Raw genomic sequence first — 23,396 nt, forward strand, 5'->3', positions numbered from 1 at the left:
GCAGGCAGTATACTGTACATACGGTGAAATACACTGCCATAAGGTCCAAAGCTGATCAGAGTAAGAGCACATGGAAAAATAAAAGTCTTCAACACATTCAGAGGAGGATTCCTTCCCAGTGCACATGCCATTTCTTCCCGTTTCCTAAGCACTCCAATGTATCCGCAGACAAATACAGTCCTTAAGGGTAACAGAAGTCATGTTTAGTGTCTGCACAGAATCCCTATCACTATGTAACAAATGACAACGTGGAACAAACAGAACACCACCAATCCAAAATTCCAAATATTCCAGAAGACAAATCGTCACAACACTCAAGAATAGCCTGTAATATTAAGGCACAATCCAATTTGGGATTGGGGAGTCAAAAAGGCTCTGAGCTTTCTCAGAATTAGCTGCACTATCTTCGCTCTCTTGAGAAGGTCATGAAAAACTAACATGAACCAATCAGCTCTGCCAAAGAAATGGCTCCTGTTCAGAGAGTGTGCCTGGGAGCTGGTTCTGTCCTGTGGCTTTATAAGGAGGGCAGGGGACACACACACATAGTCTATATAAAAAAATAAAGTGGCTCACTTGGTGTTGCATGGCCAGTCAAGGACACTTCAATAGATCCAACCAATAGATCATTTAGAACATAAGGCTCAAGAAAAGAAAATGAGCAGCTATATTATATATACGGGCACCTATGTGGGCATTTGGTTGCAGTGAGATATGACTTGTTCATTAAATGTATAATGCGGTTCTGCCAGAGAAAGCAATCGCGTTTCACAATACCACATGTTTAACAGAGCAAGATGAGCAAGATTTGAGGAGTGGGGTAACTGATTGCTTAAGATGTGTCCTGACATGCATTTTCTCCATTGTGGGCATGTTTTTCCTGAAAGCTAAAACCCTCCTTGTAGATTAGAATTTTGCAATGGCCATGTATCCAATTAGAAATGATTATGTATGAGCTCGAAGACTGACAAGGAATTGCTTTCAGAACACATTCCGCCTGAAGACAATATGTGAGCCTGCTCACATTAACTAACAGAGAGACTTGCATTGTTAGACAATAGCCTGATAACAAGGTTTCGTCTTCCCTTCCCAAGACAGATGCAGATAGCACTTTTTATAAATACATAAACTAAAACCTCGGCAGGAGCTACAGTAGCATGAGCCAATATGATGCTTAACCATACATCAAATGATCTGATAAAGAATGTACAGTATTTATATTTACAGTATGTGGCTGATGCTTTTATCTAAAGTAACTTACATTTGCACCCATTTATACAGCTGGTTTTTGTAACAATTTGAAGCAATTAGGGTGGAGTACCTTGGCTCAAGGGTACAACAGCAGTGTCTCACCTGGGATTCGAACCCTGACCACTGCTCCACACTGCTGACCCTGAACGCTATAGGAATCCCAGACAATAAGGTGCAATATCGCCTACTGTCTCATCAAGTATTTTCTGGGTATCTAAAATCAGTAATATCACTGACATATTTTAATTAATTAATAAAGATTGGTGCCTTTCTACATTTTCTTTCAAAAGTCTTAATATTCTTCACAACTGTCAATACTGACATTAAAACATTTATGAAGGATGACCTTTAAATCTCTCCAAAGTTTTATATTTCACTTCTCCCTCAGGGACGTGCTTGATTTTCCTGCAACATGTTGGTTTCCAAGAACAAAAACTGGATTTGAGCAAATGAGATTGTCAAGCAACACAACTATTCCCAGCTGTCAACAGGAAGCTAATTAGCTGAAAACTGCGTTACAGCAAAACCTTCAGCTTTTGAAGGCCTATTGACAGATAAAGATTAATTGTAGGCAAACACATTTACGCACGCTCTCCTTCTTCTTAGCTGTTTAAAGTCCACATATCTTCTCATTAACAAGGCAGAAAACAGGACTCAGGTCAGAGTCACCAAGTGGCAAAATCTCACATTTACAAAATGTCACCAGGTGCCAATTATCTCCAAAACAAAGAGTGAAGCTTAAAGGGGCATTTACCTTTGAGAGTTTCCAGTTCTCTCCTGCGAAAAGAGAAAGAAAGGTAGAATGTTAGTATTAACATATTTGAGAAAATTATTCATTGCCCCAGGTGGATTTAACATCTTTCCCCTGTTATGAAGCTTTTGGAACTGCAGTGACCAGGTCTAATAAAACCAGGGCAGCTCAATGTCCTGCTGATTTAGATATAGCATCACCTCTAGTAGACATATGACAAAAAGAAAAGGCAAGAGCAGGGGAAAAAAGGAAAATAACCTCACAAAAAACACCACAATTATAATATTGCTTACACACACATATTTAGCAGAAGGCTAATGCTTTTGTGCTAATAAAAACTGTTCAGCAAATGAGCATTTCATGGCATAAAACCTGAATTACTCAGCATATGAAAACCTGAGAAAGATTCCTAGTGTGGAATTTAACTATATTTAATGTCTTGCATTTGTGTAGCACTGCTCATCCCAAAGGACGAACAGTACACTTTACGTACAGGAGGGGACTTTATCCATCACTAACTAATCACCCACACCTGGGTGACAGACAGCATGGATTCTGTCCCAACAGCTCTCACTACACAGCAGCTCGGGCGGAGGAGTGAGAAACTGGTTCAAGACTCTTATGAACAAGGATGTCTAAAAAGCAGGAAGGACAGAAGTATATATGCTGTAGTCAATGCCAAATTCATGTCAAAAACTCAGAGAAGGAACCTACAAGGAGTTACTCTCATATTAGCCAACACCACAGCAGTTCCGTTTGTGAACAGCACTGTTACAAAGACATCATGCACCGACTGCAGAAGCCCTGCATCTCCTTCCTTCTGGGTACAGCTAACCTCACTCTGAATCACAAACTGCTCACTTTTCACAGCTTTCTAAAAAAGGTGAAAACTCAAAAGCAGAGAGCTCTGTAAATTGGAAATGGTGAGTTTGTACCTCACTGGCTTCAGCTATTAAAGCTTAACGCAGATGGAAGCAAGCAAATATAAAACCAAGCATTATATGTTACAACCTGGCAGACACCTCGCAGGTTTTTTAAGAATTTGTGCCTCATATCGTCTGGAACGTTCCTCCAGAGGAAAAGAAGGGAAGGAAATGTTTTACAAGGAGCAAATGAAAATGAGAAAAAAAGGAGCAGGCATACGAAAAGCAGAAGATGACAAAATTCATCGGGGTAAATGGGATTTCAATATAGCCATGCAGTTGGGTTCGGGTTGTGGTTAAACATCAGTGTGCGGCGCAGGGGCAGCAGGGCAGAAAGATTGGGAGACACCTGTCAGCTGTCCACCTGGCCTTCAGAATCAGCAGATATGCTGCCTGGAACACAGGCTTGCACAAGAGCAAGCAGCCAGAAAGTGGGTGGGTGTTGCTAGGTAACACAGCATTGTACCACAGGCTTGATTTATTTTAATAAAAGCTTCTTCAACATTCATTATAATCTTAACATGCAAGGTGTACAGTATGTGCAATGTCCCTTTATCCTGAAACCGTAGATAAGCTCTGGACCTGAATTTTGCAACTGGAAGGCAGTTCTGCCAGAGAGACTTGAATTTATGCACTATCGGTTGACTTGCCTTGACCGCGCACAACAGAGAAACAAAACTAAATTGTAAGATTCCATATAATTTTGATGAAAATACAAATGGTGCTGAAAAATTGCAGATTTCCTAAAATGAAAACAATTCCAGGAAAATGTAGAAAAGAGGCATCCCTAGTGCTGGCCTGCAGTGGTATACAAAATAAGTCTCGTTATCCAAAACTTTCATTATAAAACACAAAACATAAATGTAACCCCTTATAAGTACATAATTACAATGTCAACGTGTATTCTGGAGTAACTTCAGAATTAAGTCTTCAGTTGGCCCATATTTTTCTATAGGATCTTGAAAAGCTTTCAGACACAAACATGTACCGCATACAGTTTAAAGAATCATGCACTTTGTTTTTGTTCTGTTGATGGCCCAGTGCAACTCGCCAATCCTTTGTTCCTTAGATGGCCCCTACTAAGGATTTTTGTGAGGAAGTCCATTGTGACACACTGGTGTTGCTCAGGCTTCAGTGCACCACACTTCAAACACGGGCTGGTGAGCACTGTGCCAGTTTCTCCATGATTTCTCAGTCATCTCTGACGATTCTCTTCAAAAAAAGCTGATTGACCAAAAGACAGAGTGAAGGCAAAGAGCAAGCACAGCAGAAACAGGCATAAAGTTTTAAGGAGAAAATACCTTTCTCAGCAAATGCTTTTATCCAGGGAAGGAAATGAGGGCACTTGATTCAAGCATTCAATAAAAATTCAAGCATTCACATATACAAAAAGGGCAGCGACAACTTTAGCCCAATGGAAATTTGCAGATTAAGCTGTGAAATCAGTGGAGACGGGCAGAAATTAAGGGTAAAATTATTCAAAACTATTCAAAAATAGGAGGGGTGTGGAAAAAGTCATCAAACCATGTTGTCAAAGCAAATATAATCCCTCTTCCAAGAAACCGCTGGATGATATCCTGGGATCAGCCAATTAATTAAAAACCCAACAAACTACATGGGCTGAATGGTCTCTTCTTATTTGTTTTTATCCAAAGTGACTTACCCACAAATAGTTGTGCAGAATCAAAGCAGCAAAGGAGCTATTTCTGAACTCCTAGAACTAACACAGGGAGAAACCACCGATATACTGTACCTTTTGAGAAGGTAATGGAAAACTTGTTTTTATAAGATGCATTTCAATACAATTCAATACTCACAAAAGAAACAAATCTGGTATGCTATCCTACCATTTACAGTTAAAACATCTTGACAAGAATTAAGGTTCCCTGCACAAAATCTCAAAATTAATTGCAGAGAACAGCTACAACAATCTAATCTGGAATGTCAGAAAAGAACGAAGTCGTGAATAAACTGTATTTCATTGCTTTCTTAAATGGAACTCAAGCGTGCTTATTTGTGTAATTTGACTTTGAAATACAGAAAGAAATTGCTTACTTAATTCCTTACTAACCAATTTGTTGGGATAAACACATTTGACTTCAGGCTCTTCAAGGGGATCAAGAAAATTCCCTTACTAAGCAAGTCAGTGGGTCTTCCATGAAAGTCATTACTCCTGAAAAGGGGTTTGTAGTGCGTTCGAGAACAATGTTCTGTAAATAAGGAAATGTACAGACTTCCAAGATTTTACAGCACAAAAATGTATAGTTTCACTCATAAAAACAAAAATGTTATGAACTTTTAATTTATTGTTAACAACGATTTTAAGGCTGTTTCTAGGATAATGTTTATTATTTTTTACTGAATTTATAACTATGCAGCAACAGTTGTAAAATGTAAATTTAGAAAGGTAACATGATATCAAGTCATATTACATGTTTTATATAAAACAGAAATGAATTATATTTTCAAAAACATTGACAAAGCTAACCTAAAGGACTAAATTTTTAATACAGAATGTAAAATCCTTAGTTTCACAAACACAACATTCTAAAAGTCTATAACATCCTGAAAAAAAATAATACATCGTTCTCCCAAAGAAAAAGACTGAAAAAGGCAGATGTGTAAATTAAGAAAAGCTGCAATCGGCCGATGGCTGATACATTTTTTCATGCAGTAACAGTTGCTTACTGCTGTAACATTGACAGGACAAGTCAATGTACACCAAAAGCCATGCCCATGGTGAATTGTCTTATAATTTCAAGCAAAATTCAGAATGTCCACAACACTGTGTGGCCCGCCCAATTTTCCTTAAATAGAATTTTCTGCCATGGACGCAAACAGACTGTGTACCATAAGAACATTTCGTGAATTCTAGGACTGACGAAAACACATCATGTGAAAAATTGTGAAAAGAAATCTGTGCCCATGTTAATAGGGCTCCATTTCAGCTCCATCTGTTCTGTTGTTGTTAACTGGTTTCTGGAAAAAAATGGTCTTTGCGTGAGTGTGTGTGTTTGTGTGTATAAATCCTGCGATGGATTGGCTTCCCGTCCAGGGTTTATTGTTTTGGATAGACGCGGGCATCCGTGTCTGATCACTGGGAAAATGGCCAGGTGGATGTCTAAAGAAATGTAAAAAAACACTATTCATGCATTCTTCCATCCTCTATAAGAAAGTGTCTTATTCTTGGTAAGGGCTGTGGCAAGGTGAGACATCACCTTGGAGAGCAGACCAGTCCATTGAACCAGCAGCACTAACTGCACTGACACCAAGTCACCCTCACACATTACTACAATAGTTAATTCACTAGGTACTGTACCTTCATTACTACTTGGCAGATTGAATGAGCATTCAATAAATGTAGAGGAGAATTGTAAGGCAAGTTAAGACTAGTTAAAAATCAGCTACATGCAACTCACAATTGTTGTTTGCTTGCAATCATGGTTAGTAATAGTCACAAGTAAATGTAGTAGTTTGAGGCAGCAGTTATACGTTGATGATGGTGCCTCAGTGTAACAGATGTGCACAGCACCGAGTCTCCTTTGACTGCGGGCTTCAGTATTGAGGCACAATCAATGCATCTTTAGATGACTGTCTGAAGCAAATTCCCCCTCTTCCCCTGTCTTAGCAGCTGTATAACATAACATTCTTCCTAACAACCATGGTAACACAGCTAGCGGCTACATAAATGGCATTACGGTAGATGAATTTTGCACGTGACCCTGTAATTGTGAAGGCAACCAAATCAGATTACTGGAGAATGCCGTTGTACAGTGTATATACTAATGATGACAAACAGCCCGCAGGGGCGTGTAGCCCCTTCGTCTTCAGCCAGGCAGCAGTTCAGCACACTCTAAAGCAGGACCTGTCACTCGATGCGCTTTGATGCACAAGCCTGACAAACCCCTGCATTCTTCCTTACAGTCAGCTCTCCTCTCTCTTCATTTCCCTCCAGTTTTATTTTTATCTCCACGCTCTGAAGGAAGTCACGGGCTCCCCGTCACACAAAGCGCAAGCTTCAGCACTAAAGCTTAAACACTGCCTGTGCCGCCTCTCCTCGCGCAATTAATTAGCAAAATGGAAATCCTTTTACATTAGGTCAGCTAAGACTCTGCGAACAGCAAGCGAAGTCTGTCAATAACGGGATTAGAGAGATTAACCTCCTGGCAGCAAAGCTTTCTATATCAATACCACAACATGTTGCAGAGAACTGTACCTATAACGGCGACTCAGCTCTTCATGGCCCGGCATTCGTTTGATATGTCCTTTAGTTTGTCTGTTACACCCACTCAAGGTCACTACTAAGGTGTGCTTGTTATCTCTTATACTAAACACATAGATCATTTACCTTTTGAGGGGTTAATCTCTTCTCTGTTGCCTGTTACAGGAGCCAGAGGTCTTTTCAGCTGAATGCTTCTCCTTCTACATTCTGCTCTTGTGTCCAATCTTTCCAGACACCAACAGATCGACACTGTTACCGCAAGTACACCCACTCAATCTAACACGGGCATCACCAGGCACAGCAACTAATAAAGACAGTGGTGTTTTTAGATAAAATGCCTTAGCATTGAGGTGCAAAGAAAGATTAATGAACGAAGAAAGGGTTAATGTATGAAGCTACCTTGTTTGCTCATACTGTGTACACCCAACACAAAGATTGGAAAAGATGGGCACTACAAATAGTAGCAATTTAATCGTCTAAAATCGAAGATTACAGATCAGAGAAACCCGTCTCGTACTGAAACTTAGGAGCATGCACGTCACTGCCTTTATTCAAAGCTGCAGACTCATCAGACACCAGATTCGTGTTTTTCTTTAGGAACGTGTAATACAAACTACGGCTGGTGGCCATCTTCTATATCGACACACTTTAAAAACGCAAAATGTGTTTCCACTTATCATGCAATGCAAATTGATTTGCGTAGGATATTGTGAGAGCTTGGCAATTTATCTGTAGAAAACACTGGAACTCAACAAAGCTAGCTCCTGTGAATAAAGAGGCAAAAAGCATGATAACACTTGTGTGATAAGAAACACGTGTTAGATGAGTTTGCAAATGCAGAGGTGATAACAGGCCCAGGTCCACCGCTATCGCCTGGCTCAGTGATAGAGCAGGGGGGCCTCACCCATTGCATTGGTAAAGTAGGTCGTACGAGTACAGCAATGTGATGCTGCAAAGGAAATTCAGGGCCCATCTATTCACCTCCTTTAGAAAGGTAGCACCCATGATCAATTCAAACCGCATCCTTCGCATGTAATAATGTCCCAGGTGGGACCAACTGAGCAATCTCTCCTGCAGCACCTCGGGCTGCTAACATGCAGACTCAAACAGACATTGAACTGAGTGTCATGCTCATGCCAAAAAATAGCAGGCACACAAAACATGCAGGCAATCAGGGGTTTCACAAGTTCAGCTTACACTATGCCTAACAGTAAGAGCTGCCTCCAGACTAGGGGTTGGCAGTCTATGGCATGTATGCATATATGGACACGCCAAGAGTCTTTTCTAGGGGCATCAGATTGAACAAAAAATGGCTGGATGAGGTCACTCAGATCCACAAGGTACTGAGATTACCAAACAACCAAGATGGACCCCACACACGTCATTTCTGTTTGCAAGCAATTAACTCACAGCTCAACCTTACCACTTTAACTTCCTTGTTGCTATTTTTCTTCACTTAGACCTGAATTAAACTGAATGCCGTATCAGATGGTCAACAGCTAAACTCAACCACCTCACCTAAATTTTGTTCCTCTCCTTCCAAAGCCACTAGCATGTACTGGGCATAACGGGTTGAATCCATCCAGGAAGAACACTGACACAGGCTCTGACAGAAAAGCCACGGCTGACGTACTGTACCTTTTCTGCTTCTTGAAGGTTTCCAGTTGCAGGACGTGGTAGTGCTTGAACCGCTGCAACTCGCTCTGGCCACAGAGGCTATCCAGGTGCAACAGATGACCCTCCATCTCCTCAAAGTCTGCTTCCAGCTGAGCTGCAGACCAAAGCACAGACCAGCAGCGGCGTTAGATAGTGAATCTTTCTGTTATCCGGCTGTTCTGTTATTCTGTTATTCTGTTATCTTCAGCTCCAGAGATAGAAATCTTAACATGCTCCAGCCGCGGCCTGCTGTTAGGCATCTGGCTGAGCCGCGCAAGATAACATTTTTCTTCTTTTGTTGTGACTTTCCCATCTACAGACTTGACTTTCGTTTTCAGCTACAGTACACTCATACACGGGGCCCCATTATAAGTTTCTCATTTATATAGTGCCTCACATTTACAGTATGTAGCTGATTATTTGGTAAAAACATATAAAATTTCTTACAAAACCAGAATGAACATGATGTGAAAGCGATGTTGGAATTGCATTCTATGCACATAAAAAATGCAGAACCTGTGGAGAAATATATCGGACAATGAAACTGATGATTTCAGACGTCTTTAAGCATTGCAACACAGTGCTCAATCTTATTCAGGAACTCGACTCTCCCAATTAGAACTGTATTAAGGAAAAATGCAATTTATAATTCTCTCCTGTGCACTAAAAATGGGTTTATGGAATCAAAATTCCTCTGGGTTACAAAAAAATACTAAAAGTGAGTGACAGTTTGAGAAAAATGTCACAAGTACTGTACACTGTGTAATGAAAATGGTTCTCAATTAGTGCTTATAAAGTAAAATTTCTGTTTAATAATCCTTAAAACCAAAAGCAGTTCTAAGGAAGCATACTGTATGTCATTGCATATACTATACACCACACAAAAGTACTGTACCTGTACTGTATTTTAATATACCTGGGTGGCTATGAGTAATATCTTACCCTGTCTTCCAGTCCCTATTCCTACACTGATCCATTGTCATTATTGGGAGAAATGTCCCCATAATAAGTTACATAGGAGAAGTACTGTACATAACTGAATTTGCTACAGTATACTGTATGTTGCACATTTTAGTCCCTAACATATCCCTGAATACACTTAATACAACATAAACCCATTAACAAATAAGAGACATACTGTACTGTACTTGTATAATGAGAAATAAAAGTATATAAAGTAAAATATACGATTGTCCATATTAAGCAGTTTAATAGCCATGGAAATAAAAGATTTTAGGACAGGTTCAATAATTGTCTTTTTAATTATTCTAATTGTCTTTAGAATAAAATTTTTTTGTAGTACAGATATTGTAAGAGCAGAGTTTTCTTGCGAAGAACAATAGATGTTGGCTCTTCTTACATACAGTTTGGCGTTCATGTTTTCCTCAAAGGTAAGTTTGTAATCAACAACAGTGCAAAGATATTTGTAACCGTTGGCAATTTCAATTTCTTGGTCCTTAAGGACTGTTGGTTTTGCAGCTGGAGGTTGCTTTCTATAACCAATGATCATGTCTTTGGGTTTTGATACATTATTTGGAAGGAAGGAGTTGTTACACCATTCAATAAAATAATCTACTGCAGGCCCGTGATCAAGTATCTACAGTACATTCTGGAGGAGACTGACAATGACAGTGTCATCAGGAAACTTAATGATGTGTCTGTCCTCAAAAGGGCTTCTACAGCTGACTGTATACAGAATGTATGGGGACAGACAGCCCTGAGGAGACCAAGTGGAAGAAAAAAGCTAATTTGATATGAGACAATTTACCCTCTAATAGAGCTGTAGGCAAATTGCATGGGATCCAGCAGGTGCTCTACCTGATGGAGCACATGCCTTTTAACTATTTTCTCGAATGACTACATAATCAATGAGGACAATACCACTGGCCTGAAATTATTCAGTGTCCTAGGGGATTTGTGTTTGGAACTCGTAGGATTGCTGCCTGTTTCCAAATTTTGGGTACTTTCTGCTGATTCAGAGATATTTTGAAAATAAAATGAAACACAGGACTGAGCTGCTTGGCACATGATCTCAGTACCTGCCCATTGATGTTGGCAGGTCCAAGACTCTTCCTGACCTTTCATTTTCTGCATTGACAAATTCAGCCTTGGTGGGACCATTGAGATTCTCTTCCCCGATTTCTTCACTAAGGTCATGCTTGTCAAATCTAGGGTAAAAACTATTTGGTTCATTAGCCAGGTTACTGTTAAAACCATCAATATTCACTGTGTTTACAGAGAGATTACCTTTATCCTGCAGCCCCCGTTTTCATTCCTCTCCCTGCTCCTAACAACTATACAATCATTTCTGATACTTCACTTCACTGAAATACATTGAAGTAAAGTATTTTCTTAGATCCAAACATCTTTTTGGATTAAACATGGCAAATATATGTGCAAGGCGTTATTCTAAACTTGTTGAGCAAGAGTATTTTTCACAAAAAATACAAAAACCTTGACCACGTGCATCGGAATTGTAAGGCCTTATTTGTATTGGATTTGCAGCAGTGTAACATATCGAATATCCCATTCATCATGTTAAACAGTCTGCTTGCAAAGTTTTAGTACTCAAGAAACTATACCTGGAAAACTGAGCTCTGTGGAGCACCCCTTTCCATCACAACATGCAGACAAATCATTATGGACACACACAGAGATCACAGCGAGCTCACCTAGCGCCCTCTGGTGTTGACTTTAGTTCCCCACATGAACACTTGGAAGAGTTTGAAGAAGCTATAAATAATGTAGGTTTTTACAGTATGTTGACACAGCATTTACACCTTCTGTGGTGAAGCAATAACAAAGGTGACAACGTCAGCATACAATATATAGTTAAAAGTGCAGAATTTCAATCAAGGGATTTCATGCCTATATCGTACAAAGCACTCATTTCGAATAATGTGTTCGATTTTGGTCACCACATTACGAAAAATATACTGCTGCCCTGGAATCAATCCAAAGAAAAGAGCTACCAGATATATTCCCGGGCTTAAAGGAATGTTCGGCTCTTATAAGCTAAATGAAAATATATTTTTTTAGTCTTGAGAAAAGAAGACTAAGGGAGGGATGTGATTCAAATATTCAAAATCCACAAGAGCGCAGGCCCCGTGTATGGACTTCACAATCATCAGCGAAACATGAACCAGCTGACCAGTGGAAACATATCCTGGAAACAGTGGAAATGCATATCAGATTTTATATGAATATCAGCTCAGGAGGCACTTTTTTTATGCACAAAACATGACAGGAGTCTGGCATAGGCAGCCCAAGCCATGTTGTTGAAGCTGAAACCCTGGCGTCTTTCAAGAAATGACTAAATGAGATCCTTGGATCGCTTAGCTAGAGCACTAACTGCCAAACAAGCTAGATAGCCCAAATGGCCTCCTTCCATTTGAAACCTTTCTGCGGTCTGTATGTACCCAATGACAGGGGTTGGTTACAGTTTTCAGTACAAATATGTCTGAGGCATCCATCTATCTTCATAAGCAGCTCATCAATACCAACGGATGTCTGGTCTGAATCCGCAGTGTCACATGTAAAAAGTGAACCAGACATTTAATGGAGCTCCCTAGCAATTTTTACGTGATTACTGAGAATAAGCGGATAAATTGTACAATAAAAATCTATGAAAAACAAATCTATGGTCTGTCAGGACAAATACCTCATTCAACTTACCCAGCTGTGTTTTACATTCACATATCTACTGTACTACCACTGTTATTACAATCTCAGTGTGAGAGTTATTTTTCACATTACGCTTAACTAAACTACAGATGCAGCCATTCAAAATGACCAATGCAGTGTAGCAATATATGGCAGAAATAAATTCTGAAGATATCATTGAAATAAAGCTTTTCCTAAATATCATTTATGTTCTAAAACATAGCCATGCCATCAAAAACTATCTACGTTTTCCAGGAATCTTAACCCTAACCCTCGTTATGGGTTTGCACTAGGTTAGGATTGGGGTTCAAAATTTCTTCAAAGAATTGATGCAATGTTCCACTCATTTGAGTGCAAAATATACTTAACTGAACCAAAATATTTGTCAGAAATGGTTAATCAAGCACACCAAACTAAAGAGAACCTACTGTACATATCCAAGTTACTTCAAAACTTCCAAGTTTAAATGCCTCCCACACAAACAGGCAGACATTTTATATCCTGCCCAAGATTTATTCTATAAATCCAAAGCAAACCCCAACTGCTGTTAAACAGGAAAGCTAATACCAGTCTTCATGTGTAATACCTTATGTTCCTCATTTTAAAAAGTCTCTATATGTCAATCATATGGCTGCACTTGGAATCAGTTAGTGCTGGTATCTTTAAGAATTGTTTAATTTTCTTCCAGGTTCCATGGGTCACTGAGGCATGTAGCAGAACATTTAAATCAAAACGTCTTGCTAGCATTTTCTCTTTGACAACGTGATGGTCTACTTTAGTTTGGCTGCAGAGTAACAAAACATTACTTGCACAGAAAGGACATGAGGGAAAAGCATATAAGCACTGGATTTTCCCTGCCTGAATTAAGTCACATAAAGGCCATTTGATAATGAAAACACTACGCACATAAATTAAGGCAAAATTCCTCTGCTCCTATGAAGAAAAACAGCAGCTGGCGAAACAACTGAAATATTTCTCAAGCATACAGAACGCATTCAGATGTTGCGATTCAGAATTATGAGACAGAAATATGGAATAAGACTGAATAATTCATCCATACTCCCATACGTGTCTCAGTGCGCACACGTGCAAGGAGAAATGATCAGTTTTACTGCTCATTCTATCAGCACGCGTTGCGTCCCACAGATCGAAGCTAAAGAAGTTTAAGAAGTGACGGTATTTGTAATTTGATCCCACATGATTGGAATCTTTAACAAAGGAGGGCTGCAAGCTCTGGTCCCAGCCACACACGCCAAGAACAGCTTCCGCCGAGACGGCTCTGATTATAAAAGGCAGTCTTTCTCCCAGGGTCTGGAGACTGGTACTGGACACACACAGAGAGAGCAGGCTCTGTCTCTTGTGACCACAGTGCCAGAGGAAGACAAACCCACTGTGCACCAGAAGGCACCAGCATCACTGACATCACAATGGGCACACTGGCCCATCACAACAGAGGCTCCTCAATACCCCTTCAGGGTGGAGGCAGTGCAGGCAGAACAGCTCACAGCATTACAATGAGTCACGATGTTTTCACAGCTAATCAGATATGTTGGCAAGGATCTGATTTACATAAAAAATATGAGCCCCAGGTGCGCTAAAGAAGAGAACAGGTCTGGGCTTCCAGTTCTAATTGCACTCGAGTCAGAATGCATCAGTGTAGGGTATTCCACAGTACAACAGAGTGATTCTTGGTAGATCTGTGTCGTCTTTTATTTGACCAAGGGCTTCACTGGCAGGAACATTTTCTTCCAGGAGCACTAAAGACACTAGCTTGAGTTACACAGCGTTCCAGAGCAAAAGTGGAAAAACAGCAGAGAAGAGAAAAGGAGATTATAATAACATTTTACCTTTTAACACACAACTTCCTTAATTTCGATTTACCACTCAATTTGGCTTCTGATTTTCTGTTTGCTGTTGCATTACCTTTCTTTTAGGTCTTTTCAAATTTAAAATGCAAAAAACGCTAACTAACCACCTCCAAACATGGTATGACATGACACTTGAGTAATTCAAGTATAAAGTGCCTTGATTTATATTATAAAGCACTTGCTTTGCTTTTGTCAAAAATCTTCTTCTTCGCATTTTCCCACTTATGTGGGGTCTGCTTGTTTGCACCGATTTTTCCACTTCGTACGGTCTGCGGCGTTTCGGCAGGTGACTTTTGCGAGGCGCATGTCGTCTTTCAGCCAATCCAGCCAGCGCGCAAATGGTCGTCCACGGGGCCAGCAGCCTTCCACATTCAATTCGAGGGCGGTCTTTGCCATTGATGTGTCATTGCTGCGGAGCACGTGTCCATACCATCGCAGGCGCGATTCCCTCATTTTCTCAGTGATTGGGGCGACTTCGAGTGTTTTTAGCACCTCTTCATTCATGACATGGTCTAGTCTTGTCAAGCGTTGGGTCCATCGCAGCACCTTCATTTCCATCGTATGGAGTGCCTGTTCATGCTTCTTTGTCATTGGCCAGCATTCAGTTCCATATAGAGCCACTGGTCTGACCACTGAGCAGTAGACTTTGGATTTTAGGCGCAAAGGGATCTTCTTGTCGCACAGTACTCCAGTGACCTCCCGCCATTTCATCCAGGCAGCGCTGACTCACATCTTGGCGTCTTGGAGGGTAGTGCAGTCGGAGTTGACACATGAGCCTAGGTACTTGAACTGTGTCACTTTGTTCAGTTGGACCCCACCAGCTGCGATTGTGGCATCGGTTTGATTAACGCATTCCAGGTACTCCGTCTTCTTGATGTTCAATTTCATCCCGAATCGTTCAAAAAGCATCTTCCACTCCTGTACTTGCTGTTCGAGGCCGTGTCGCATTTCACTTGCTATCATAACATCACTGGCATACAATAGCGTCCATGGATGCCTTGTTTGGATATCTTTGGTCACTGTATCCATGCAATGGATTTTGTCAAAAATGAACCAACATAAAAGCCTAAATCCAATTTGGAGGTTATCTCATGAAGATTAGTGGGTCAATCATCTCGTGTTTCTCAAATTCATCCTTGCTATCAGAATGCCAGGAGGTATCCCATTGAATACTTGCTCCCTGTTTGAATGGGCTTCCAATTTCTATATTCTTGTTTTCGCTATTCATCAGCAAAGACCTCAACACAGTCTGTAACATGCAGGACCTCATAAGAAACCCTGCAGTATTATTTTGTGAACTGCTCCATTGAAAGAATAGGTTGCATTACTGAAAGAGCAACCCAGACAGCAGAAAAAATACCAATATAGAAATTAAGAAAAACAAACACTTTATTTTTTATGTATAACAGTAGTGAATTACTCCTCCTGAAAGTTAGACTATAGACATAAAATGATGTGCATGAGAAGCTGCTTCTGAAATGCCATCTCTTCAGAGCTTCCTGTTTGAGAAGATCTGAATCTGTGTCAGGTGGTTTCACATCTTGGAGGACGCTGCAGGGTTAATCTCTCCTGAAAGGCATAGCTCACCATTCAATAGCTCTCAGCCGGCTGCAGGATTTACTGTACATAGCAAAAGAAAGCCTTTTCAGTGCTGTTTTCTTGATTAATCAATGTGTGTACATATTCCTGACGTGCTCCCCATGAAGACATTAGCTCCATAACAGCAAATGCAATGTAACACTTTGCATATTTCTCCCAAGATTAAAGCAAAAATCCACTAGGAGAAAGACTGTTGGTGCACACTGCTGCCAAGTGGTCATGCACTGGTACTGTCCGTCATTAACATTCAAGGCAGCTGCTCTCTGCTGTGGTGCTCTAATGTTTTTATAAAGTGTTTACTCACAGCTGGAAGTTGTGTATGGCAATGCACTCCCATGTAAGGTGAGAGTAAAATCACAGACTGAATAATGACATGGGACAAACAAATTAGCATTCCAGTGAATGTGGTAAAAGCACAGATTACCTGTACACAGTGAGCTGTGCTTCATCTCCACAACAGAACTGGTGGAAGAAAAAGACAGGGATGCTTTTGTTTACCTGGTGATTTGCTTACAGAAACTGTTCTCCCAAGATGCCTAACTACATGTTGACCAGAAATGCTTTTGAAAGGCACATCTGCCGGCCTCCTCAGATAAGCATGCAGTGGGTCTAAACATCTGTGTGGATGAATCTAACGCTTAATGAACAGCAGACGTTTCTCACAGAGGCCATCCCACAGGGATTTGGAAGAGTCCCTTTTCTCTTTGGTTAGAGGAATTGCCTTTTGCCCACCGCCAAATGGGACAATACATCTGCCTTGAACTATCTGGTAAAGGTGTACATATCCCGTTGTTCTTGAACTGAACATTTGTAACCAACTCGGCTCCCCTCTGTGACCTCTGTGCCAGCACAGATTTCCCTGTAAAGCCTTCTTTCTGGAAAGTTCCACATTTTATTTCTAAACTCATTGCTAAAAACACAGTTGTAGAAATCAGCTTTGATGCGTGTGGTTTGCAGGGGACAGACCACAGTGGACTAGAGTCACGGACACAAAAAAATGTCAATATGTGCTTCACAAGATACTGTGTACTGTATGTGTGGAAGCTGAGAGGTTCACCTACTTTTCTTTCATTAACATGCATATTTATTATACTGGAAAAATATGCATATAAGTATCCACACTGAAAATATAAGGGTCATAACCAGGAAAAGAAGACTGCATAGTTTTAACAGTAAGAAAGCATAAAAATAAGAAATCTTTATAACCAGGTACTGTTAGAAAGCCAGTCCCTCATGGGATGATTAGGAAGATCTCTAATTCCAAAAGGCAGAAACCCAGACAAGAAGAGAAACGAATAATCCATTACTAGGCTTAATTTTCTGCTTATCAATACTGCTATAAATTAGATACTGAATGCTTTCTGCACTGAACTAAGGTGTTATTTAAACAAACAGTAAAGGAAAGGAAGTACATGTTTCAAGTAAAGAAAAAATGGTAGGAGACAATTAACCTGAAATTAAAAAAGGGTTTTGGTTTTGTGTTGTCAGAGCTTTAAGCCGGTGAAGCATGATTAAGAATTAAATGACAGTACTGTATCTGACTAAGCCGCCATCTAGTGGGAGACAGGTATTGGTGAAAACACTAGTCGATCAAGTCTGCTGCACAGCTTTGTCTAAGACGGCTCTTGTAAATACTGTATATAATGAAAGTATGTCTCTAGAAAACAGTAGTATTTAATTATCAAGGGCACGGACTTTTAAGAAGTCTGGGAAGAGCTCTAGACGTACCATGAAGAAAATATTGATGAATGGTACTGGAAAACACTAATGAATGGAGGAGGATATTTTAATAATAAAATAATTTCAACTACATTTTTTAGAATATATATTCTTATATCCTTTTGAACATCATGATAAATCTAAGCACAACAACCACGGTGCAATAGAAAAGGCTAATCACTTCTATGCTAAAAATAAAATCAGATTTTTATTGATACAGTATAGCGCCAATTCTTGTATCTCAAAGTCCTACACAAGAATACATTCAAACAAAATTAAAAGACATGAGAATAAATCTTTAGCTACTTTGAAAATATTCACAGAATCAGATTTCTTAAGGACAGAATTTCTTTTCTGTACAGTAAGGGCTCAGTCAGCCATAGATTTCAACTCGCTTTGTGGCACAAACAGCTGATAAAGACTTTCAAATACAGTGGAGCACTCATGTAAAGCTTTGCAAGGTAAAGATCTTATTACTCTACAGTATATTTCAGAGGTAGCCAGTGAGTGCAGCTGTGGAGTGGAGCTGACGAGAATGTGACCTTTTTTTAAGAACACAAGCAGCAAGCCAGATAACACAGTCATAATTTAAAAAGGCAAAGACTAAAAATCTTCATCCAATATGGACATTGGTTAATGGCCTATATTAAAATACCCAGTAAACAATATTAATGCTGTAATTTTCAGATTTTAAGGAGGTTTCCAAAGCAAAAATCAATCTGTGCCAATGTGTTATTCATTGAGGGTCATTGAGGTGCCACTCCGAATGTTATCAGATTGACTTTTCCTCCAAAAGCACAATCAATGAGTCCATTTAACCATCACTGATCAATGTTAATGCAATTGCTACCAATTCTAATCCTGATTTTCAAACCTGATGTGATCATTGAACAGCTAAGCTCTACGTATCTAATTCAACTGTGTGCTTGCTACATCCCCCAGCAGTGCCTCTCCGATCAGCCTCCTTGATGCACAAACCTCTCCTTCAACTGAACAGTGTGGTACGGTGCATTTAGGAGCTAACTGAAGGATAAAAGTATATGAGGAAGGTATACAAAGTGATTGTATAGTGGGGAAAAACTGCTAGTATAAATGTGTACTGTGACCATCTATTTAACTCTCATTTTTTCTGTTTTTGTGCACAGGAAACTTTAGGGGCCGTGCATTAGCCTACTCAGCATATATTTTGGAAAATCTCCTGATGAAAACCCACACAACCACCACAACATGCAAACTCCACACATATGACAAAGTTAAATCAAATTTAATTGTTTATACTAGCAATTCATCTTGAATTGAAATGCATTAATCTGAAAGGAAATACCACAAAAGAAATCACATAAATACTTTGTAGTTTGCGGGCAGCTCAGACCACTGGGAGCTTTTTTCATTTAACTACTGTAGTTCATATTCAAACAGCTCTACCTAACAGTTTTTGAAGAAAATGACCTCAGTGACTCCCTGCTCGTCAAAGTATTTCACAAAACGGAGCAAGTGCTGTACCTGAATGAAACTCAACTTCAAATAATTGCTCTGTGAAATATGGTTAAGTTGATTTTCAAAATCAATTTCTGATGTTTAGACTTTTCACACCTAAAAATGTTCCAAAGAAGCATGCAACATTTTTAGATGCAAAACAAATATCAATATAAATTATGAAGGTATAAAACTATATATACAAGGTCCAAAAAAAAACTTACCTCATGTACTAAATCCCAATGTCACAGTTGTGTCACTGACAGATTTTAACAAGTCACTTTTTTGCAGTATAAGATTTCAGTTTGACTGAAGCTGTAGTGGATGGGATTTGCCTCCAGGAGGCAGGGAAGATTCAACTACAACACTGATATGTTGGTTTCCCCTCCTTGTCTGCAGCACATGAGCTCAGAACATTGTTCTATGACCTCATACCCCAGAGGCATGCCGCTTTATTGAGAGAACAGTTATTTTCAGTTCCTTCAATTCAGCCAGCACTGCACATTTGCCACAGTCCATCATCCAGTGCACTTCTTATTAATGTTTTTCAACATTTCTTCAGAAATGTACCTATATTTGTCTACGTATGCAACATCTCAAGGTACTATTTAACGATGTTCTATTTTCATGCAGAAAACAGCGTGTTCATCATTTCTAAGTAAGCAGTGGATAGAACAGTACAGGAACCTACTACCATGAAAGTATAAAATAGTCGGTGTGCTCATGACTCAAAACTGAAATCTGATTTAAGGGAAATTCAACTTGCGGAACACTAACTGAAACAGAAAACGCACTAAGTGCAGGGCTGTCTGTAATAGGGACAATTCCTGCATTAACCAATGGTTAAAATATAAGACCTAAAATTATAATTAACAGAAGTCCCAATGCATTCCTCAAATCAATATTGTTCTGTGAATGTGAAAAAAAAATATTTGTGTTGCTTGCAAGTTGTTAACCAGAAATTCATTTCTTAAAGATGAAGAGAATGTGAAATTTTGTATTCAGGACAAATATCCTAAGGACAATTAAAGATGAAAGAGAGATAAAATCAGTTTTATCCAAAATCAAAGTTCATTAAAGCGTACGAAGGACAGCATTTACTGATAACTTTAAGTGCTTTGTTTTAACAGAATGAACCCTCAAAATTCAAGAGAAAACCAAGAAGATGTGTTATAAATAAATAAAATGACTTCAAGGACAAGAAACTAGCGCAGTTTTCCTCTACGCTGTCATAATATCCTGCTGTTAAAAATAATTTCCTCCAGCTTGCAAACAGGACCAGAAATGCTGCATCAAGCTGTTTGTTCAATTTAATGGCGTCCAGGTGCACCTTACTGACCTGGAAAATGCAACTAGAGATTTAAAAGCATATTCTTCCGGCATGTACTTCAGAAACATTTCAACAATACAAAGGTTTCTAACCCAACAGATTTAACTGATTTCTCTTCTGAAGCTTGGATACCGAGGAACTTACTTTGTTAATACATAATTCATTTTCCTTTTGTCCCATAAGATTAATCTCTGCTCATCTGTATCATCATATTCCATTATCTCCATGGATACTGTAATCCACAGTTTAAGTAATCCCATTGCCCTTTCTGGCTTTGCATTGTGGAACAGGCAGACGGACTGCATGAAAAGGCTGAAGATACTCTGAAAGAAATTGAATAATTTAAAATATAAAACTGGTGAGATTCCCAAAAACTGTATTTGCCATTTTCAAGTTTAATAAACTTCACCCTTTTCCTATTGCCCTTGCAATGGGCACTAATTCAACTGAAACATCATGCCTGAAGACTTTCATACAACAACCTGCTGCTCAGGAACAAAAGTCAGATTTCAAACCTGTTTTTGACATCTGGCGACCCAGCAGGTAATGGACAGATACTAGGAAGCTTGAAGCAAATCTATGACCCATTTCATGCACATCCCTGATCAGCTGTAGATTTGAGAACTGCTACACTAAACAATTAATTAACCACAGAGGTTAAAGCCAAAGTTAAGAATATCAAACCACAGATGGACAAACTTCACCTTGCATATGAGCTTCATAGCAACACCTAATTTGCATCTTTACGCTTTTTTTTTTTGCAAAGCAAACTGAAAACTAATAAATCACATTCTGGGCTGCAGACACTAGTGCTGCAAGTGAACCAGCAAAGATTCATCCTCTGGTTTTGGCCCAGTTCAAGGATTGGGGTTAAACAAAAAGGTAGTGAAGTTACGCGCCTGCTGCCCCTTACTGCCGATTCCAGCTCCAACTGGCAGCAGCGATCAAATGTACCAGCTGAATCACCCCATGTGTCTTCTCCACACACATCAATCACGGTCATCTGCTGTGGCACTAACTCAAGCATTACAGCTGGCTGGCAAGCGTTTAAAGGTACTTTCATTGAAGGTGGAGTCACCTTAAAATCAGACTTGTAGCACCTGTTACCAACCGACTGGGAAAGGCAAAAGCAGCAAGGTTTTTAGTCTAACTAAAAACTGCAGAAGTATAATAAAACTTAGTCTCTCTAACCTGCATCACATACAGTGCATACAGCAATTAACACCCTGACTAAGTTTCCTTTTTCAGATCTATTTACAGTTTCTGTCCTTCAGGCACCATCACTAAACAAAAATCAACAAACAAAAGTTCACACAAAAACACTACGTCCCTGCTCAAGATGAGGGAACCCGATGTTTCTCCACCGTCAATCTATAGAAAACATTGTGTGTTTCTGATCTGTCACCGTTTCAGGGACGTATACAGAAAACCACATCCAAGTTCCAGAACATTATTAGAAGGGTCTTTTCTGAAGAGTAAGGCACGTACCAATCCGCGAAGTGGCAGTCTCCAGCTCCGCCAGGAAAGCCGGAATTTGCTGAAGCTGTTCCTGGAGCTCCAGGAGCGCGGCTCTCCTCTTCTCCCAGTGGGCAGACAGCATAACCACTTCTCCATCCACAGCCTGCGGTCAGAAGCACAGGGCACCTTCCTATTATGCACAGCCCAGCTATAGGCCTGCGATTCACTCATCGCGAACACTACACACTTATGGTACCTACAGTACGTAACCCCAAAAAAAAGTCTTATAGTAATTTCACATTGATGAAGCTTCTGAGAGTCATTCAAATGGTATTATCATCTGCTTGGCTGTATAAAGCCTGTTTAGATGGAAGCACACAGACCACACAACAGGCATACAGTAGGTAACCTGTTTAAATGAGTGGCACCCCTGGGTACAAACGCTCAGCAGTGTCAACAGGGAACATATGTAAGCTTGCTTCAGGCACATTAAATAATAAGGGTGATCTCTGTGCCGGGTGGTGTGGTAGCCTAGTTAAAAAAGCCCGGTGTTAGTACTGCTGCCTGTCCTGTCCTGTGATGCACCCTCACCCTCGAGGGTAAGAAGTGTTGCTTCTATCCCACTCCTGTATTTTTTGTATTCTAACTAACAATAGGTCTAATGCCCCCTTTTAGAGCTCGCAATCGAAACCTCTTTATTCTGGACCTTTTTTAGAGGAAAGGATCTTGTTGAGAAGGAACTTTCTTGCCCTGCCAGTGAGTCACTTGTTTTGTCGAGGGTTTAGATAGATAGATAAGACTTTATTGATCCCGAAGGGAAATCAATGTGTTACAGCAGCCCAAGACAAGCAAAAAAAAACAGACATCAGGATAGACGAAAAATTAGAATACGTACAGTAATACAAAATAAATATAAAATAAAATAAATAAAAATAAATACATAGGTGTGTGCAAAATATGATCATAGTCACTGTAAAAACAATACAATATGTGCAAAATGTGCATGGGTATATACAGATTGAGTGTCCAAAAAGTACAATGGAGCAACATGTTGTCCATAGACGAACAAATGAAGGGCTAACAGTCCTACCCTACGGCAGCGTTATACACCCTGACAGCCGCCGGGAGGAAAGACCTGCGGAAACATTCCCTTAAACACTGTAGCTGGAGCAGTCTGTTGCTAAAAGTGCTCCGCTGCCCAATAACAGTCCCAAATTACACCTAGAAAACCTCTTAAGATAAGAAAGCAAACAGGATTCTAAAAATGTCATGCGTGGGTGTGCAAAGAAGAGAGCAATAGAAGAAAACATTCTGGGGAATTCTATTTTTTTAACAAACGGAAACAAAGAAAAAACAATTTCCCAACACTGCAAAGTTCTTTGCCTCCTGTTGTGCCTGTATTAGCAGTGCATTCAGGCATCACCTTTCACAACCTATTGGGCTGCAATCTCACTGAACATGCAGGAGATTAATGACCGAAAGA

General features: G+C 39.8%; 1 protein-coding gene across 2 annotated transcripts in view; it reads right to left on the minus strand.

Annotated features, from left to right (window-relative positions):
• dtnbp1a (dystrobrevin binding protein 1a) overlaps positions 1–23,396 on the minus strand; it is a 105,888-nt gene that overhangs the window by 64,907 nt on the left and 17,585 nt on the right. For both annotated transcript variants that reach the window (XM_088601176.1, XM_088601175.1), the window contains exons 5-7: positions 21,944–22,076; positions 8,783–8,915; positions 2,003–2,025 (exon numbers count right to left, since the gene is read on the minus strand). In XM_088601176.1, the coding sequence (XP_088457302.1) occupies positions 2,003–2,025; positions 8,783–8,915; positions 21,944–22,076 (289 nt within the window). The remainder of the gene's footprint in view (positions 1–2,002; positions 2,026–8,782; positions 8,916–21,943; positions 22,077–23,396) is intronic.

The sequence above is a fragment of the Lepisosteus platostomus genome, chromosome 12, assembly GCF_059453375.1.
Source record: "Lepisosteus platostomus isolate fLepPlt1 chromosome 12, fLepPlt1.hap1, whole genome shotgun sequence".
In the NCBI taxonomy this organism is placed as follows: Eukaryota; Metazoa; Chordata; class Actinopteri; order Semionotiformes; family Lepisosteidae; genus Lepisosteus; species Lepisosteus platostomus.